At 42.2% G+C, this 16,349-nt stretch overlaps 1 protein-coding gene across 4 annotated transcripts in view; it reads right to left on the bottom strand.

The window, feature by feature from the left end:
- LOC124043339 (PHD finger protein 14-like) overlaps positions 1-16,349 on the bottom strand; it is a 119,743-nt gene that overhangs the window by 98,227 nt on the left and 5,167 nt on the right. For all 4 annotated transcript variants that reach the window (XM_046361857.1, XM_046361859.1, XM_046361858.1 and 1 more), the window contains exons 6-8: positions 5,812-5,971; positions 1,980-2,091; positions 1,198-1,335 (exon numbers count right to left, since the gene is read on the bottom strand). In XM_046361857.1, coding sequence (XP_046217813.1) covers positions 1,198-1,335; positions 1,980-2,091; positions 5,812-5,971 — 410 coding nt within the window. The remainder of the gene's footprint in view (positions 1-1,197; positions 1,336-1,979; positions 2,092-5,811; positions 5,972-16,349) is intronic.

Genomic DNA, 16,349 nt, shown 5'->3' with positions numbered 1-16,349 from the left:
TTTTTTTATACATTTGCAAACATTTCTAAAAGCCTGTTTTCTCTGTCATTATGGGGTATTTTGTGTAGATTGATGTTTTATTTTATTTGATCCATTTTAGAATAAGGCTGTACAAAATGTGGAAAAGGGGAAGGGGTCTGAATACTTTCCGAAAGGACTCTATGTAATTCAAAAGAATAATTGTATCATTGTTATGTGAGAAACATAACATCCATTTAGTGCTCTCAGAGTGATGAACTGTGCTCAATGCTGAAGTAGAGTGCATCTAGAACTGAGTTTAGTGATGGTAATTTTTCTCAGAAATGGTCTTCCAAATTCCAGGTAAGAAAAGAGCGAAGAACAATGAAAGCCTCTACTTCTTAATTATTTTCCATATCCACAACAACCATACAGCTCACCTACAAGGTCCTATGACCTTTTCTTTTCCCCTGCTCAGTCAGGGAGAAACACTCAAACTCAACCGTTTTTCTCCCCCCAGACAGGCAGGCAGCCCCTGGCTCCCCTAGAATCGTTTAGGCTTAAGGTGTTTCGGCAGATTTTATCAGAGGCTTCACCTGTTGATAGGGGCCCTTTGCCACAGCTCAATGGATTAAATGGATAGCGGTGAGTAGGCACTTTCTGGGCCGGGTTTATCAGTACGCCGGCCGCCTTTGTGCCGCAGAAAGAAGTGACGCGAGGTGCATACATCAGCTGCACTGCAGACGGATCCTGAATACCAGCTATAACCAGATCCTTAGAGTGTCATAATTATACAGCCTTCCATGTTTTATTACATTCTCAATATAAGACTCTGCCTATAGCAGGAGGTTGATGAAGGAGCCAGGACCAGTTTAAGAGACTGTTTTAAAGGACTAGTCGTTTGTAAAAATGAATACATTACTGTCTTCTTATCGCAGGGAGTGACCTGAATCCTGCACTAAGAACCCCCCCGCCACCCACGTTGTTCAAATGCATTTCAGGGACTGTGAATGCGCTGTGCAAAGCTGTCAAAGGGTGGCTAATTTGAAGAATCTCAAATCTCATATATATTTAGATTTGTTTAACACTTTTTTGGTTACTACATGATTCCATATGTGTTTTGTCATTAAAAAGATGACAAATAAAGAGAAACCCTGGAACGAGTAGCTGTGTCCAAACTTTTGACTTGTACTGTATATATACACAGGATCACATGATTCATGTCCGGTCTTCTCTCACCTCCTCCGCAGCGGCCTCTGAGAGAAGCCCCTCCCTCTGAGCACAGGTCACATGGAAGTAGGATCGGCACATGCCAGCATCACAGCTGATACACACGCCTGTCCGGGCGAACCGGGCGTCCTCGCAGAAACTGCACTCCTAGACAAAAGAGAAAGCAAAAACATGGGTCAGAAACACCACTTATGAACAAAAGGTCAAAAGAAAATGGAGATCTCAGAAACTGCAGTCAGGGACAAAGGAAAACCTAAAGGTTCAGAAACTACAACATCGACTTCGCTCAGTTCTGCCAAAGGGACAAAGTGACCACTTGGAGAAACTTGCATATGCTTTAATTATTCATTTTTATGATAATACACATTTTTCAGCAGCAATTTATTTTCAGTGTGAAATGCCCCTGGATCGTATTTCTAAAAGTCACTCTCTTCAATAAAAGTGTATTCTATTGGCTTAGTGACCCTCAAACAGGCTTTCAGCTAGAATGAATGTCAGAGTGACTGTACGCTGATGGATCACTATGTTAAAGTTGGATGTAAAGTGTTGGACGGTAACCAACCACACGAGTCACTTTATTACGGTCTTAATGTGCTGCTCCTCATAAACCGGACTTATTCATCAACAGACAATGGGAAACCAGAAATCTAAAACACCTTCCTCAGCCTTCCACTCTGACAAAGCATGTTTGAAGTAATACGGATTGATTTTGTTTCATACAATTTACACTGTTTAACAGAATATTTCCATCGCCACATCTTTATTCTAGAAAACATTTCCTTTGTACTTGCCTTGGCCCCATACTTGGAGTAGTTCATCTCTGTGAGAGTCACTGGTCGTAGTTTATCAATGTCCCCAAACGCTACTCCAGGGACATAGAGCGCACAAACCACATGGACCCATCTAGAAAATACACATGAAAAGAAACAAAGATGCTTCAAATAGCCCCATTGCTGATGTATGTGCCTACTTAACCAATGAAAGCAAAGACCATTATACACATTGAGAGTATACTAAAACAGAGACTGGGTAGTCCACGTGAAGTAATCACGAGCTTTCTAATGGTCACAATTAGTGTTTGAACAGGATCTTAAACGCGTACAAATTTGTAACATTGTAAGAATTGGAATGGCAGGATTTGTTGTTGTTGCAGGATGTAACATATAATACAAAATTGATGAATTTTCGGGGACCCGTTTTGGCTCGTGAGCGCTACTTTCAAAGCTACTGGCTGAAATGATACAAAACCTTTATAATGCATCTTTAAAGAGAAGATTGACTCATTTTGAATGTTATGTTATATTTGTGCATCTCTGAGCGATTTTCTATCTATTCCCTGGGTCATTTCATGTGTATCTGAGCGATTGCCGTTCAAGCAGGCAGAAATTCTGCAGGTATGATATAGCATTGTGATAAAGTCTCTCTCACTACACTGGACGTTAATAGGAATATGACTTTTAGATTCATACAGGTCTGATTTCAATACTGGTCAATGTCATAACGCGGGAAGTTGTCTTCTCTCAAATTAGTCATTGATCATATTTTTGTGATATTCCTACCTCAAGAAATGTGTAATTTAAAAGAGGGTCGAACACATTTCTCCTATTTGTCTGCCTCGTCGGTCCAGGGTGTATTGCATGGTGTCATTGTGAATGTCAGACTCCACTCTGTGAGGCACATCGATCTGCAGGATGAACATGGTGAGATTGTAGACTCCCAAATTGATAGTGCAGTTTGTTCAGGCGATTTTACAGCCAACTAACTTCTTCACATGCTGATATTGACTTTGGTATTATTTTGTGTAGCTACGTTTGCTAGCTAGCTAGCTAGCTAGCCCATAGAGAGATCATTGCATTGTGGATGTTGTAGTCGACTTGAGCTGCAACAGATTTCCACAACAATGTTCACGTTGCTAACAACCTTATTATATCGTCAAAATGAAATATTTGTTAACAAAAAAAATACTGTTCTCACATATTACAGTTGTGTAACAATGTAAATAATAGGAATGAGTGCTTTTGGGGGGATTTTTACTTTAAGTTATATTAGTCAATTTATGCTGACAAAGCTCTATTAAATTAGGCACTGCAAAAGCGTAAAATGTAAACAACGCAAAATCAGAAAACTTCACTCAGATAATTAACTTAAATTAATCACTTATACACTTAAAAACTTGGAAATCTTCAGTAGTTGATTTCAGCAGCCCAGCCACACTCTCTGACTGAGCATCCGCTTGGTGTGACACAAATTCAAATGCAGACTTTGGGGAAGAGAATCCGAAGTCCAATATAAAGATATCCATCTCCACAGTTTAATTTGCTGTGTTTTTCATGCTCTAGTGAAGTAGTAAATTTGGGTGCAGGCTGGCTGAGGAGCACCATCAGCGATAGCGTGGCTGGAGTCTCCACGCTTCACATAACACTCTCTCTCTCTCTCGCTATCCCTCACTGTCTCTCCTCTCCCACCCCCCCCCATCTTCTTCTCCTTCCCTCACTTGCTTTCTTTCTCCTCTCTCTATTCCTACCCTTCTCTCTTTTTCTTCCAGTCTTTCTCTCCATCACTTTCTCTCTTGGTTTGAAGGAGTCAACTGTGGGAGCAATTATTAGGAAATGGAAGACATACAAGACCACTGATAATCTCCCTCGATCTGGGGCTCCACGCAAGATCTCACCCCGTGGGGTCAAAATGATCACAAGAACGGTGAGCAAAAATCCCAGAACCACACGGAGGGACCTAGTTAATGACCTGCGGAGAGCTGGGACCAAAGTAACAAAGCCTACCATCAGTAACACCCTATGCCGCCAGGGACTCAAATCCTGCAGTGCCAGACTTGTCCCCCTGCTTAAGCCAGTACATGTCCAGGCCCGTCTGAAGTTTGCTAGAGAGCATTTGGATGATCCAGAAAAAGAATGGGAGAATGTCATATGGTCAGATAAAACCAAAATATAACTTTTTGTTAAAAACTCAACTCATCGTGTTTGGAGGATAAAGAATGCTGAGTTGCATCCAAAGAACACCATATCTACTGTGAAGCATGGGGGTGGAAACATCATACTTTGGGGCTGTTTTTCTGCAAAGGGACCAGGACGACTGATCTGTGTAAAGGAAAGAATGAATGGGGCCATGTATCGTGAGATTTTGAGTGAAAGCCTCCTTCCATCAGCAAGGGCATTGAAGATGAAACGTGGCTGGGTCTTTCAGCATGACAATGATCCCAAACACACCGCCCGGGCAACGGAGGAGTGGCTTCGTAAGAAGCAATTCAAGGTCCTAGAGTGGCCTAGCCAGTCTCCAGATCTCAACCCCATATAACATTTTTGGAGGGAGTAGAAAGTCTGTGTTGCCCAGCAACAGCCCCAAAACATCACTGCTCTAGACGAGATCTGCATGGAGGAATGGGCCAAAATACCAGCAACAGTGTGTGAAAACCTTGTGAAGACTTACAGAAAACATTTGACCTCTGTCATTGCCAACAAAGGGTATATAACAAAGTATTGAGATAAACTTTTGTTATTGACCAAATAATTATTTTCCACCATAATTTGCAAATAAATTTATAAAAAAATCATACAATGTGATTTTCTGGATTTTTTTCCCTCGTTTTATCTGTCATAGTTGAAGTGTACCTATGATGAAAATTACAGGCCTCATCTTTTTAAGTGGGAGAACTTGCACAGTTGGTGGCTGACTAAATACTTTTTTGCCCCACTGTATGAAAACTGGTGGTTCCTTTTAACATGAGTCTTCAATATTCCCAGGTAAGAAGTTTTAGGTTGTAGTTATTATAGGAATTATAGGACTATTTCCCTCTATACCATTTGTATTTCATTAACCTTTGACTATTGGATGTTCTTATAGGCACTTTAGTATTGCCAGTGTAACAGTAAAGCTTCCGTCCCTCTCCTCGCTCCTCCCTGGGCTCGAACCAGCAACGCAACAACAGCCACCATCAAAGCAGCATAACCCATGCAGAGCAAGGGGAACAACTACTAGAAGGCTCAGAGCGAGTGACGTTTGAAACGCTATTAGCGCGCGCTCACTAGCTAGCCATTTCACTTCGGTTACACCAGCCTCATCTCAGGAGTTGATAGGCTTGAAGTCATAAACAGCACAATGCTTGACGCACAACGAAGAGCTGCTGGCAAAACGCATGAAAGTACTGTTTGAATGAATGTTTACGCGCCTGCTTCTGCCTACCACCGATATGCAACGCAGGACATGCTAGATAATATCTAGTAATATCATCAACCATGTGTAGTTAACTAGTGATTATGATTGATTGTTTTTTATAAAGATAAGTTTAATGCTAGCTAGCAACTTACCTTTGCTTACTGCATTCGCATAACAGGCAGTCTCCTTGTGGAGTGCAACGAGAGAGAGGCAGGTCGTTATTGCGTTGGACTAGTTAACTGTACGGTTGCAAGATTGGACCCCCCGAGCTGACGAGGTGAAATTCTGTCATTATGCCCCTGACCAAGGCAGTTAACCCACCGTTCCTAGGCCTTCATTGAAAGTAAGAATGTGTTCACAAAAATACCGATTTCCGATTGTTATGAAAACCTGAAATCGGCCCTAATTATTCGGCCATTCCGATTAAACGGTCAACCTATAATCAAGTCCCACCTTCCAGCGTCAGTCTCTTTGAAGATCCCGTCCTGATTGGGGCAGAGCTCACAGCTGGGCGTGACGCCGTTCTTGCAAGCATCGCAGAACCACGGTTCCGTGGAGTTCTCAGAGGCGGAACTCATGATGGAGTCACTCTCCCCGTCCACTCCATAGCAACCTGGAACACATGTAGAATGTCTGTCAATTACATCCATAACGCTGACCGGTAGCTAATACTGGCTAACATATTCCATTAGGTTTTACATTTGCTGTGAACATTGTGTCGTTAGCTAGTATCTAACAGTTCCAACTTTACAGATTTGTATCTATTCTATCGTGCAATAGCTCTGACTATCTGAGTAAGGGTTGCAGAATCCATTACCAGTTAGTGGATCCTCTTAAAAAGGTGCAAAAGGCTGTGTTACACCTAGGATTGAGAAGACCAGAGAACAGTGCCCTGACAAGCACACAACATGGTGTCAACTTGCTGTTTGCTAGTTTCTCCTCAAACCTCCAGAAAGATTTAGATTTTCTCTTAAACCTTTTGCTACAGCTTTCTAAATGGGGAACATTTGATCATATTATCGAGACCTAAGACGAGAGAAGAGAGAGAAGCCACACGCCACAAGCAAAGCATGTTAATGTTGTATTCTTAATTTTCCAGGGTTGCCAAAACAATTATTTTCGTTGATGCGGTTTCTATGGCTGCTATTACACTGGCCGAACGTGATCCGCACTACCAATGAGGGCAGCAATCAGCCGCTCTGCCTTCCATTGGAGAGATAACACACTGGCTCCTAATTCAGTCAAACAGCCTCCAGGCTCTCTGAGCTATGGGAGAGACTCACAAATCAAAGGCTCAATGTTGTACATACTCTGTATGCTTGTCACTCTGGACCACACTGGGGAATCAGTCCAGTCTGAAGACCCACTGACGGCAAACATCCAGAAGCCACACCAGACGGCAATGTTTATTCAGTTGTGTGTCTGTTTTTTTTCTTTCTCTCAATGCGTAGATGTCCTCTATAGGTGCTCTCTGATTGTGTCCATTTGTTCTGCATCACAGGGTATAGACAGGCTAGAGTGGATTGAAGGGATGTTCGTCAGCGTAGAAAATGGGGGGGGGGTATATATAGTGTACTGTTGTAGCCTGCAGGTTTATTTACGACCATGTAATTGGCTTCAAGCTGAGAGGAAGTCCAAGTCAGAATGACATTAATCAAGTCAGGATTACATCATTCAAGCACTGATTATTTCAATAGGGCAATTAGTACACAGCTGGAGCTTCACCCTGACCTCCAAACCACGATCTCTGCCTCACATTTAACTACAACAAGAAAACAAAAAACATTTCCTTCTGTCTCGATGCTTCCCCCCGCAGTATGTGTGTCAGGACAAGAGGTTAAGTCCCCAGGTGCTCCAATATAGCTCAAGGTTTACTTTCTTAAAGAAAATATATTTCTGAAAATACTGCTGGCAACAGTTGTCCTTAATAGTGATTGGTGCTTTTAATCAAAGAAACCGGGTTGTGAACGATCACCACGCTGGTTTTACCGACTTACGGCTGAACCGTCGCCACAAATCTCCGATGTTCCTTTTGAACCGAGATACAAAGCTGGAAGCACTAAGCCATGGGGTGCTGGCTAATGTGAGCTAAGCTGACCAAAAGTGATGACTACGGGATAGCTTTATAATCCTCCAAGTGAAGATTATCCTTGTCAGAAATGACGAGCTTGGCAGTTAAAGAGGGTATAGGGGGCAGGGGTAGTGTATAGTGTCTACTAAATCAAGATGTACTTTTAACTGTATCAAGATTTAACAGTGAAAGAAAGGTCTATTTAGGTATATGGTGTTAACATATACAGGTGTGAATATGAGTGTGTGTGTGTGTGTGTGTGTGTGTGTGTGTGTGTGTGTGTGTGTGTGTGTGTGTGTGTGTGTGTGTGTGTGTGTGTGTGTGTGTGTGTGTGTGTGTGTGTGTGTGTGTGTGTGTGTGGTTCTGAATCTCCATCTGTTCTAATATGAAGATGAGGGAGGAAGTGTTGGACTAGCTCTCTTCTTCCCAGGATCAAAGGAGAAGTAATGGGCACACCTCATATTGGTGAGAGAGCAATCAGTTATTTTGACAGTGCATAGATGGGTTCCCATTTTCATGTTGGCAGCGATGTCACACTAATCATCTCTGTACGGTTCTCAACACACCCAACATAATGTCCATCTCTGCCTCCTTCTGAGAGTGAGGTGGAGAGAGTACACACAAACACACCTGTCAGAGCAGCGCCATTAAAGGGGAATTCAGTTCATTATTATGTATGCTGCTCCAGTGCTACCTGTTCCATCATTACATCCATCATTACACATCCCATTTAGATTTCAAATGCAAATTAATTCAGATGGAAGTGGAACAAATCAATATTCCTCATGTCTATTACGGAATACACAAATATCTCAAGTCCAACAGTCAATATTTTGAGAAAAATACATAACCGCGGTGTTCTCTTCCTACATGCAGTTCAGTTTTAATCAATTCAATAAACCATTAGGCTAGGTAAAAACAGGTTTGAAATATATACGCTTTTTGTGATTTAATTCATGTGGTTTTACTCACATTTACTCTAATCTCTATCTCCAGTTGAATCTATTCATCTCACTCTGTGGCTGCCTATCAAAATATTTATTTTTCTCCCACCGAAAAAATAAAAAACCAGCATGTTCAAGATGGATGCTCTTAGATTAGTTCAATTCAATTTTTTCATGAATGGTAACACTTTCCATTCCAAGATTAAGTGGACCTATTCAAAAACACTCATATAAGCAGAGCCGGTGTGCAAAATGGGGCTTCAGAGACAACACACACAACTCTGATCTCACTGAATAACACCAATTACACATTATGTAATTGATGGTTTTTATGACAGATGTGAGTGTTTTCAGATCTTCCTTTAAATCAGCCGCACTGAATTCAAATTCCATAATAAGATGGAGAGTGATCTCTCAAAACATGACTTTATTCTGCTCCTTTTAAAAAACAATGCAATCATTCCCATGGCCAGTAAAGCATAGAGTAAATCAGTTACTCGTTATAAGGGGGAGAAAAACCACACGGCTACCGCGGATTGATAGCGTTTTCATTTTGCATTTCAATTAGATTTGCTAAACCTGTTTTGAAAGGAAGACAGACAGAGAAGGAGAGGGGAAATTAAATAATATGTATAATTCAATGTTCTCATCTGACAAAGGCCTCATAATGGATTACAAGGCCATTTCTAAAATGAAAACTGTCAATAAGCAGCTTCACAATGCCTTGCTTTCCTCTGTGGGTGCTGGAGTCCCATTCATTCATTCATTCACCTGTACTTCTCCTCCTCTAGGATTGAATTCATTTGAAGACACTGAAGACTTTTACTATGTATTTGAGAGTGGTTAGATGCATTTGTGAGTGGTTAGATGCATTTGAGAGTGATTAGAAAAATATTCTCCAGCATCATCATAGATAATCAAGTGGCGGGGCTGTTGTTGGGTTTTTTATTTTTTATTAAGGCGTGGGCCTTTAAATGCATTTCAGGGGCTTCGGGGGCTGCCCTTGCTGCATTATTGTTTCTGCAGTTAGTTGAAACAGCGAGAGGGAAAACACGGTTTTTAACCTTGAGCTGAGCAAGGCCCTTAATTACCCTGATGTAGAACAGGACAATATGGAGGCCATATGTCTGCTAAGCACAAAGCACTTTATGAACCTCATCTAAAACTGCTATCGCCTTACCAAGGCTGTCTTCAAATGGAACTACTAAGAGGACTGCGTGACAGAGGAACGACAAGAGCAGGTATTGACAAATGACTATGCATAGGCTACTAGGCCTACACTTCAAACAGTACAAAGGCTAGACTCTACAGTTATGCAACGGACTAAACTGTCATATGAAAGGGACAACCGGATGAACATAATGCTCAATATAAGGAATGAGGTTCCATTTCAGACAAAGTCATACACTGTGAAGCATACTTACAGTGAAGGAGGATAGAGGGAAACAGTGTAGGATTTGTGCCTATACGATATCTGTAGCAGATTTACAGTACAAAGGCCCCAGGACACTGCCAGAGTGTAAGAGAGAGAGAGAGATAGGGGACATTCATCATCTACTGGGGCCTCAGTCAACTGTCTTTTCTGCAGTTACTACAGTACGACACACACCAGACCAGTTACAGTCACAAATGGTCATTGTAAGGACTAGGGCTGTGGCGGTCACAACATTAAGGCAGCCGGTCATTGGCAAGCAAACAACTGTCGGTGTCACGGTAATTGACAGTTAAACACATTCAGCATCTCCTGGCTTCCACACAGCCTACAAAACACTGATGCTGACCTTTGGAACATCTACATTTTAAAAAGTGTAATAAATCCATGTATTATAGCCTATACCTTCACAATAAATCCATTACTTATTTTAGACAGGTCTGAAGAAACATGATATGAAGCAAAAGCAGTCTATTTCAGAAGAAAATATCAGCATACTCGGAGTTGTCCTTATGTTAGGTTCTAATCTGGCTATGCCAAATGGCTGTGTGCTACACTAGTTCATTTAGCAGACAAGATTTGCTTAGAATTCCATGGTAATATTTTATAGTATGAAGAATACAATTGAACAAAGCTGAATAAAATAGAAAGGATATTTTCTCCAAGCGATGAGGGAGTGAGCACATACGGCTATTTTGTGTTGAGAGGATAATAAAGAAATAGGTACTCCTATATGCTCAATTTAGAGTTATTAATGGAACTTTAGTTGTTCTACAAACGCTGGGCTATATGTTTGATTTTTAATACATTGTAAGGCTGCATGATGCGACTCAAATGATGATTTGAAAAAAGTTACTTGAAAAGGCATGAGCTCTGCTTTGTTTTTTTGCCCATGCTGAACACACAGTCACTCATTCACAATTTGACAATTACTTGATAATGCTTAGAATGTCACGCCGGCATTCCCCTTTGTGTGGCCGTAACGCACCCTTAAAATGCTGTCCATGCTGTTCACGGCCGTTGTGCCCTTCTCCTTCCAAAGCTTTGGACATTTTCCAGATTGACTGACCTTCACGTCATAAAGTAATGGACTGTCATTTCTCTTTGGGTTGGTCTTTTACCAAATAGGGCTATCTTCTGTATACCACCTTGTCACAACACAACTGATTGGCTCAAACGAATTAATAAGGGGAAAAAAATCCACAACTTAACTTTTAACTTCTCTAGGGTAGGGGGCACTATTTTCACCTCCGGATGAAAAGCGTCCCCAAAGTAAACTGCCTTCTACTCAGGCCCAGAAGCTAGGATATGTATATAATTGGTAGATTTGGATAGAAAACACTCTAAAGTTTCCAAAACTGTTAAAATAATGACTGAGTATAACAGAACTGATTTGGAAGGCGAAAACATGAAAAATCCAGCCAGAAAGTAGGATTTTTTTAATTTTTAGTTTTCTATTCAATGCCATTACAGTATGCATTGACTTAGGACTCAAATTGCACTTCCTATGCCTTCCACTAGATGTCAACAGTCTTTAGAAATTCTTTCAGGCTTGTATTCTAAAAAAATGAGGGAGTAAGACCAGTCTGAATGAGTGGACCCTACAGTGTCCCAGAGCTTTTTCATGCACAATCCCAAGAGCACACCTTTCTTGTTTACCTTTTATATTGATGACGGTTTAAATATTATTGATTATTTCGGCTAAAAACAACCTGAGGCTTGAATATAAACATCGTTTGGCATGTTTCTATGAACTTTACGGATACAATTATGATTTTTTTGTCTGCCTGTTGTGACTGCGCTGAACCTGTGGATTACTGAAGAAAACGCAAACAAAACTGATGTTTTTGGATATAGAGAGAGACTTTATCGAACTAAACAAACATGTATTGAGTAAATGAATGTCTTCTGAGTGCAACCATATGAAGACCATCAAAGGTAAGTGATTAATTTTATCTCTATTTCTGACTTGTGTAACTCTTCTACTCGGCTGGTTACTGTTTGTAATGATTTGTCTGCTGGGCGCTGTTCTCTGATAATCACATGGTATGCTTTCGCCGTAACGCCTTTTGAAATCTGACACATCGGTTGGATTAACAAAAAGTTTATTTTTAAACCCATGTATAACACTTGTATGTTTTCAGAATTTTTATAATCAGAATTTCTGTTTTTGAATTTGGCGCTCTGCAATTTCACTGGATGTTTGTCAGGTGGGACACTACCGTCCCACGTACCCTAGCGAGGTTAGCAAAGCACACCTGCTAATTCTAATGCATTCCAGGTGACTACATCATGAAGCTGGTTGAGAGAATACCAAGAGTGTGCAAAGCTGTTATCAAGGCAAAGGGTGGCTAATTTGAAGAATCTTAAATTAAAAATATATTTTGATTTGTTTAACACTTTTTTGGTTACTACATGATTCCATGTGTTATTTCATAGTTTTGATGTCTTCACTATTATTCTACAATGTAGAAAATAGTCAAAATAAAGAAAAACCCTTGAATGAGTAGGTGTGTCTAAACTTTTGACTGGTACTGAATGTGTGAAATCTTGCTTTAGAGTGGACCATTATCATGCACCTGTATCGAAACAGGGGCAGCGGGAAAAAATACATGTCATCTCTGCACTTAAATAACAAATTGGGGACGCTTTTCCAGTGGTTCATTTTCATGCCAGCCAGCTAGTGTTTGATTAGATTTGACACATTGGCATTTGATGTCAGAGTGATTAGAGGGACAATAGAGTGCTGAGTACCAGGCAGTTAGCAAGTTTGATTGGCTACTAATGACCAGCAGCATTATCAGAGCTTGAAGAGACCTAATTACCATGACTAAACAGTCACGTGGAATTTGACTTCCTTCATGACTCATGACCGCCCGCCGGTGTGGCGGTAATACGGTCACCGCAACAGCCCTAGTAGGAACTCTTAAAAAATATAGCTGTGATTTCTAGGTCTGTGCTTAGTACACTCCACTCACCAGTGTTTAGCCCAAGGATGTAAAACACAATAAAAGTTTGTTTAAACGAGAGAAGAAAAAAAATCTCATACTTTTTAATTAGTTTGAACTGCTAAATGTGATGTCCATTGCAGCGACAACAAAAAACATCCCTCCCAAACATGTTTTTATTCTACTGAATATGCATTTAAACAAATAAGCCCAAACAGCGGAGCCTAAATGAATTAAGCACATTTGAGAAAATAATTAACTTTACGGTCCAGAACTCGTTAGGGAGTGAAATCAATAGCACAGGGATTTAATTTGTGGTAGAATGAGTTCGCGTCCCAAATGGCACCCTATTCCTTATTAGTACACTACTTTTGACCAGAGCCATGTGTCGGGAATAGGGTGCCATTTGGGACGTAACCTGGGCCTATTAATGACAATGTAATGTTCTTTATTAGGGGAGAGCATTTTAACAGCCGTGCTGCTTTAAAATGACACCGGATACCATTACACTGCTGAAATGGTAAAACTGCAAGACGAAAAAGAAAAGAAATTGCAAAGGGACATAAAAACAACAAACAAGTGACTGTCTTCGCTACTGAAAAGCTAGAATTAGCATTTAGGCTTCAGTCCAGAAGACATAAAGCAGATTGAGAGAGACAGTGGTGCAGTTAATGATGTCTGTCATCACTCACAACACACACACACACACACACACACACACACACACACTAGCCCATGCTAATCAAAAGGAGCTAGTCTGTATAGTACATAGCTGTGATAGAACCAGGCTGTCTGTACGGACAACTGGCTCTCTGGGCCTCTGCTCAGTGTTCACCGGGGCTTTTGAACTCTTCCCCTCGCTACACTGGACATCCTACATCTTCTCCTTTCATTTTTCATCCAGCACTCCTTCCCTCTGGTCTGAGAAGGAGAGTGTCAGAACGAGGGAATGTGCAGCGCAACAACGAGGAGAACAAAAAGTTCTGGAGTCAAGCAGAGAGATGAGAGGAAGTGGTCAGATGACTCACCCGAGCTGCATATAATGACAGCTCATCTCTTCCTTACGATCCCTCTCTTGTTCTCCCGCTTACGATCCCTCTCTTGTTCTCCCGCTTTCTCTCTTTCCTGTTACCATCCCTTGTTCTCCCGCTTCACCCTCACGCTCCTGTTTTTTTAAGAGCACTGTTCCTCTACAGCCCAGAGAAAGGAGGATGGAGGACAATCCAGCACCTTTTGACCCCAAAACCCTGAGCTATATGTGAGCTAGTTGGAGCCAAAAAGGCTAACAGAACAATCCCATAGAATCGCAAGAGGAACACCTGAACACCTGAACAAGCTAGGTCACAGTTATACGTTAGTGACAGCAGCAGCAACCTTGCATTGCTTTAGCATCCACTTCTCCTCCCACTACAGTTGAAACACCAGTTCACTTTCCTCTTCTCCAAAGGGTGGGAGGGGCACTAGGCACAGAATCTGTTTTCAATTTCATGCCAGCACCGTACCATGCTTATGACAGGTTCTGCATTGCTGCGTGGGTAGGTACGCATGTGTGTGTGTGTGTGTGTGTGTGTGTGTGTGTGTGTGTGTGTGTGTGTGTGTGTGTGTGTGTGTGTGTGTGTGTGTGTGTGTGTGTGTGTCACCTTTCCAAGCTGCTGCGCATGGCTGCAGGTGAGCAGTTGTGACATGGAGGCAGCTGTTTGGGGCCAACCCTCTCCTGAACCAATCAACCCCCCCTCTCCCTCAGGGTGCCTGGCACCATGGCGCAGCTGGCACCCAAGGGTGGGAGGCGGTCGGCGAAGGAAGGCCTTGTGTGTGTGTCTAAGAAGTGGCTGGCGAGAGGGGCAGTGTTCAGTATGGAACAGATGTCTGTTCAGTCGGGGGCGTCCAAGACACTCCTACCTGCCTGCCCCTCTCCACCACGGGAGGGGAAAATGCCATGCAGAGACAAATGAAGGAGAAAGAGAGAGTTCCTCCTTGTTGCCGTCTTACTCTTCTACAGTCCTCCAACTTGTAAGCATGTCTTATTGTGCATTTTCTACAGTCCTCCCACTCCCCCTTTCCATCCCCCTCCACTCGTTCACTCTCCACATCTCTCTCGCATGTGTAGTACCCCCCTCCTTGCGAAATGTGCATCCTCTCGCTTTTTTCGTTGCAACAGAAAGAAAATGAAAGATTGTAATACAAGGCCATTCCCGATTCAATTGATTTTGTAATAGCCGGAGAAAGTCTGGTTGGTAAATGGTAAATTCTTTCCCAACTGTAATTGAGCAAGACATTAGGAATACATGGACAGAATATATATAGGGAGGACAAAAATCATTGGATGCTGTATGTTACTACGAGTAAAATCATTTGTAGCTTGGGCATTTTCTTATGGAGCACAACTTGTTCTGTGGTCCTGTACTAAAGTAGAACAAGAATATGCATTGTTTGATCAGGCACCTTAATACATTACTACGGTACAGATAATAGGCACAAAGATTAATACTCCAGCTGTTGATCCTTGATATCAACAACGCAACTTCATCAAAATCTAAACTAGTTGGTATATTTTAAACCTATGAAGTAGCAGGTACAGTAAATGACCAGAAACATTTTACAAGACCAGATAGCCTGATAAAAATCCCTTATTCCACCTGGTAAAACAACACAACCAAAGAACTGGCCTCAAAGTGCTCCTTCTGCCTGTTCTGCTCTGGTCTCTCCAATCCCTAACTCCACACCACTCAGCATAGTCAACTCTGTTCTGCTCTGGTCTCTCCAATCCCTGACTCCACACCACTCAGCATGGTCAACTCTGTTCTGCTCTGGTCTCTCCAATCCCTGACTCCACACCACTCAGCATGGTCAACTCTGTTCTGCTCTGGTCTCTCCAATCCCTGACTCCACACCACTCAGCATGGTCAACTCTGTTCTGCTCTGGTCTCTCCAATCCCTGACCCCACACCACTCAGCATGGTTAACTCTGTTCTGCTCTGGTCTCTCCAATCCCTGACTCCACACCACTCAGCATGGTCAACTCTGTTCTGCTCTGGTCTCTCCAATCCCTGACTCCACACCACTCAGCATGGTAAACTCTGTTCTGCTCTGGTCTCTCCAATCCCTAACTCCACACCACTCAGCATGGTAAACTCTGTTCTGCTCTGGTCTCTCCAATCCCTAACTCCACACCACTCAGCATGGTAAACTCTGTTCTGCTCTGGTCTCTCCAATCCCTAACTCCACACCACTCAGCATGGTTAACTCTGTTCTGCTCTGGTCTCTCCAATCCCTAACTCCACACCACTCAGCATGGTAAACTCTGTTCTGCTCTGGTCTCTCCAATCCCTGACCCCACACCACTCAGCATGGTTAACTCTGTTCTGCTCTGGTCTCTCCAATCCCTGACCCCACACCACTCAGCATGGTAAACTCTGTTCTGGTCTCTCCAATCCCTGACTCCACACCACTCAGCATGGTCAACTCTGTTCTGCTCTGGTCTCTCCAATCCCTGACCCCACACCACTCAGCATGGTAAACTCTGTTCTGGTCTCTCCAATCCCTGACTCCACACCACTCAGCATGGTCAACTCTGTTCTGCTCTGGTCTCTCCAATC

This window comes from Oncorhynchus gorbuscha, linkage group LG09 (genome assembly GCF_021184085.1).
Source record: "Oncorhynchus gorbuscha isolate QuinsamMale2020 ecotype Even-year linkage group LG09, OgorEven_v1.0, whole genome shotgun sequence".
In the NCBI taxonomy this organism is placed as follows: domain Eukaryota; kingdom Metazoa; phylum Chordata; class Actinopteri; order Salmoniformes; family Salmonidae; genus Oncorhynchus; species Oncorhynchus gorbuscha.
The sequence above is the reverse complement of the archived record's forward strand: the minus strand, read 5'-3'. Positions and strand labels throughout refer to the sequence as shown.